The sequence below is a fragment of the Monoraphidium neglectum genome (assembly GCF_000611645.1).
Source record: "Monoraphidium neglectum strain SAG 48.87 unplaced genomic scaffold scaffold05018, whole genome shotgun sequence".
NCBI classification, from domain to species: Eukaryota; Viridiplantae; Chlorophyta; class Chlorophyceae; order Sphaeropleales; family Selenastraceae; genus Monoraphidium; species Monoraphidium neglectum.
Window position 1 is genome coordinate 1 of NW_014008612.1, and position 3,675 is coordinate 3,675.

A 3,675-nucleotide genomic window follows, 5' to 3' on the forward strand; every position below is an offset into this window, starting at 1 on the left:
CTCCCCCACCCTCCCCCACCCGCAGGTCAATGCCTACCGCCGCCAGCTGGACGTCCGCGTCGCCGGCTTCGACCCCCCAAAGCCAATCCAGACTTTTGGCCAGTGCGGCTTTGACCACGTCCTGCTGGGCGCCATCAAGCGCGCCGGCTACGACAAGCCGACGCCCATCCAGGCGCAAGCGCTGCCGGCGGTGCTCAGCGGGCGCGACGTCCTGGTGGGAGGGTGGTATCATCAGGCACAGCTTTGCGTGTTTGGGGGCGTCTGCGATGAGGCAACGCTCCAGCCGTGACAGCAGCATGCAGCCCAGCCAGGACATGCGCCGCCAGCTTCCAGGCCGCAGAGTGCCGTCCAATCGGGGTGACGCGCCCGACCCCGCACCTCACAACCACAGCTGCATCCCGCTGACGGCATTCCCCCCTCCTCCGCCGCCGCGGTCCTGGCAGGGCCTGGCAAAGACAGGCAGCGGCAAGACGGCCGCGTTTGTGCTGCCGATGCTGGTGCACATCCTGGACCAGCCCGAGGTGGCCAAGGGGGAAGGGCCCATCGGGCTGGTGCTTGCGCCGACGCGCGAGCTGGCGGAGCAGATCCACAAGGAGGCGCGGAGGTTCGCAAAGCCGCACGGTAATTGTGCGGGCGATCAGCCCTCATGTCCCGCGGGCTGCTGGCAACAAGCAGAGGCGGGGGGCTGTTCGTGACATCCAGCTTTTGAGGGCGATGTAGCGGTGCCATCGCCCATTCGACCGCGCTGTGCTCCACAATTGCCGCTGTTCAACGACAATGTCCGAAACATGCGCAGGACTGCGCATTTGCGCGGCGTTTGGCGGCCTGTCGAAGTTTGACCAGGTCAAAGAGCTCAAGGCCGGCACCGAGGTGGGCCATGACGGTGTGGCCGTCTGGGAGGCTGTGCACAAGGCCGCCACTGGCCCGCCTGCTTTGCGGCACGCCTAGCTCCCCTGAGGCTTGCTCCTTGCTGCCCCACACGCCTGGGCTCATACAAGCGCTTCACACCCTGCGCGGCCACGCCATGCCCTCAAGTCCTTCCCCCATCCCATTGCGCACACTCATCGATGCACCCCCCTTCCGCACACCTGGGCCATCTCAGGCTCCCAGACCTATCCTCACGCGCTAGACCCTAGCCCACATCACCCGCTCCCCTCACAATTCCCTGACCATCCAACCGCCAGGCTGCCGTGGCCACCCCGGGGCGCATGATAGATCTGATCAAGATGCGGGCCTGCACCCTGGGCCGCGTCACGTACGTGGTGCTGGACGAGGCCGACAGGATGTTCGACATGGGCTTTGAGCCGCAGGTTTGACCGGGGTTTGACCAGTGCTGTTGGCCGGGAAACCAACTGCAGCTTGGTGCGGCGTCTGGTTTCAGGTGTTGAAGTGTTCCAGATAAGTTTGATCGTCTGTTGTCCACCCTGTGCTGCCCTATTTTCCCACGAGCCCCCGGTCCCATGCCGCCCCTTCACCTGCCCCCCACCGCCGCGATCGCCGCCGCCACCCCCCCAGGTGCGCACGCTGATGGGCCAGGTCCGTCCTGACCGCCAGGTGCTGCTGTTCAGCGCCACGATGCCTAGAAAGGTGCGCGCGACACTGCAAACCCATCGCGTGCCTTGCACGCCTCGCGGCGCCGTTGCTCCACGTGTTGGCCGGCCACCGCCAGCTTCCAAGCACGGCGGGCTCTGCTTACATGTGTTCCTGACCCATTGCCCGCACAGGCGGGCAGCCCCACCAGCATTGACCTTGGTCCGCGCGACGCCACGACACGCGAGCGCCGTCCCTTCCATGTTGCCGCATGTTCATGCACTGCATCTCCCCGCCCCACCCTCCAGGTGGAGCGCCTGGTGTCTGACGTGCTGTCCAACCCGGTGCGCATCAGCGTGGGCCAGGCCGGGGCCGCGAACGAGGACGTGGCGCAGCACGTGGAGGTGCTGGAGGGTGGGGAGGGCGCCAAGAGGGCCTGGCTCATGGGGCGCCTGCAGGTGTGGAGGGAGAGGGTCGGTTTTGGGTGGGACCGGGGTGGTGGGGAGCGGGGTGGGAGGTGCAGCTGAGGAGGGCGGGTGGGGGCCCTGGAGTTTGGGGCCTGGGGAGGAGGCGGCAGGGTCTGCCAAGCAGGGAGTGGGATGGTGCTTTGGGGAGGGGAAGTGCATCAAAAACACGTGCCTTGTTCCAATGGAGATGCTGGTCAGGCGCCGTGCCGCAGCCCGTCGGTCGAGCAGACAGCAAGCACGCGCACTGGCAAGGGGGCCCTCCCTTCCTCTCGCTCCCACTGGCTCGCCCCATGCAGCCCGTGCAACACACAGCACCACGTCCCGACCAGCATGCTCTTGCGCCTCAATCCAATTTTGAATCTAAACCCCATCCCCTTTCCAGGGCTTCATTGACGACGGCGATGTGCTGGTGTTTGCGGGGCAGCGCGCCAAGGTGGAGGACCTGGTGGGGGTATTGGTGGGGGCGGGCTACAAGGCGGCCGCGATCCACGGCGACATGGACCAGGTGGGGGGGGTGAAGAGGGTGGGTGAGGGTGGGGTGAGAAATGCGCTTCCTGCACATGCCTTTGTGCCTGGACATGGGTTGACATGGGCGCGTGCACGCATGTTTGAATCATCCGTGTCGGTTAAGGCTGCCGTGTCTGCGCGGCATGATTGGGTGGATACGATCGTCGCCGCGGCAGGGGGCGTCAGGCCGGCCGGGCGTCGCAGGGTATGAAGATCTTCTGGAAGCGACGCGGCGGCGCCCGCACCCTCCCTGCAGCCATCTCCAACCACCCTCCCGCCCTCGTCCTCCGCCCGCGCCCGCGCCCGTCCCCGCAACCTCCCCCCGACAGTTTGCGCGCATGGCGGTGCTGGACGCGTACCGCGCCGGGGCGCACCACGTGCTGGTGGCCACTGATGTGGCGGCGCGCGGCCTCGACATCCGCAGCATACGCACCGTAGTCAACTACGACGCACCCAAGGACATCGAGACGCACATACACAGGTGCACATACACGCACAGGCGCCTGCTTACCTTCGGTAACCTTCCTGACACCGTTTTCCGCGCGGCCGGCTTGCGTGGTTGAAGTGCTCTTGAACGGCAGCTCATGCTGCTTCCGACGGCGGCGCCCGGCTCGGTGCCGCGGACGCCCCTTGCACGGCCGCCCGAACGCTCTGCATCACCTTCACCCGCCCCGCCCACGCGCCGCGCAGGGTCGGTCGCACGGGCCGCGCGGGCGACAAGGACGGCGCGGCCTGGACGCTGCTTGAGGCCGGGAAAAACGCCCAATTTGCGGGGCAGCTGGTGCAGAGCCTGGCGCTGGCGGGGCAGGAGGTGCCCAAGGCGCTGCACGCGCTCGCCATGAAGGTGCGGGGCGGGTGGAGCTCGGGTCGGACTGGATTGCATGGCGCTGGGCTTGTGCTGCTGCAGGGTGGGGTGGTTGCATTGCGCTGGGCGCCGCTGCGGCGATGCGCCGGGGGTAAAAGGAGGAGGGAGGGAGGATGGTGGGGGGGCTACTGTGGGGCGGACGCAAGTCTTGTGATCGGGCGTAGGTGCGTCAACGGACTGAGTCGCGCTCTTGAATCCGGGAGGGCAGTGCCGGGCGAGCGACGACGAGATGAGATAATGCCGCTTCTCAGATTACGCTGAGCGCCCACCCGGCCCCTTCCGCCTTGCTGCCACATTGGCGCAGGA

General features: G+C 67.0%; 1 protein-coding gene across 1 annotated transcript; it reads left to right on the top strand.

Annotated features, from left to right (window-relative positions):
* Positions 1-296: 296 nt before the first annotated feature.
* On the top strand, positions 297-3,607 carry MNEG_15088 (ATP-dependent RNA helicase DDX42; the record flags this gene model as incomplete). The annotated part of the gene is made up of 9 exons (XM_014036441.1): positions 297-621; positions 797-870; positions 1,185-1,310; positions 1,516-1,587; positions 1,839-1,988; positions 2,380-2,502; positions 2,834-2,985; positions 3,195-3,348; positions 3,578-3,607. 9 exons carry the CDS (start codon positions 297-299, stop codon positions 3,605-3,607), a joined length of 1,206 nt encoding a protein of 401 aa, XP_013891895.1.
* Positions 3,608-3,675: the final 68 nt, after the last annotated feature.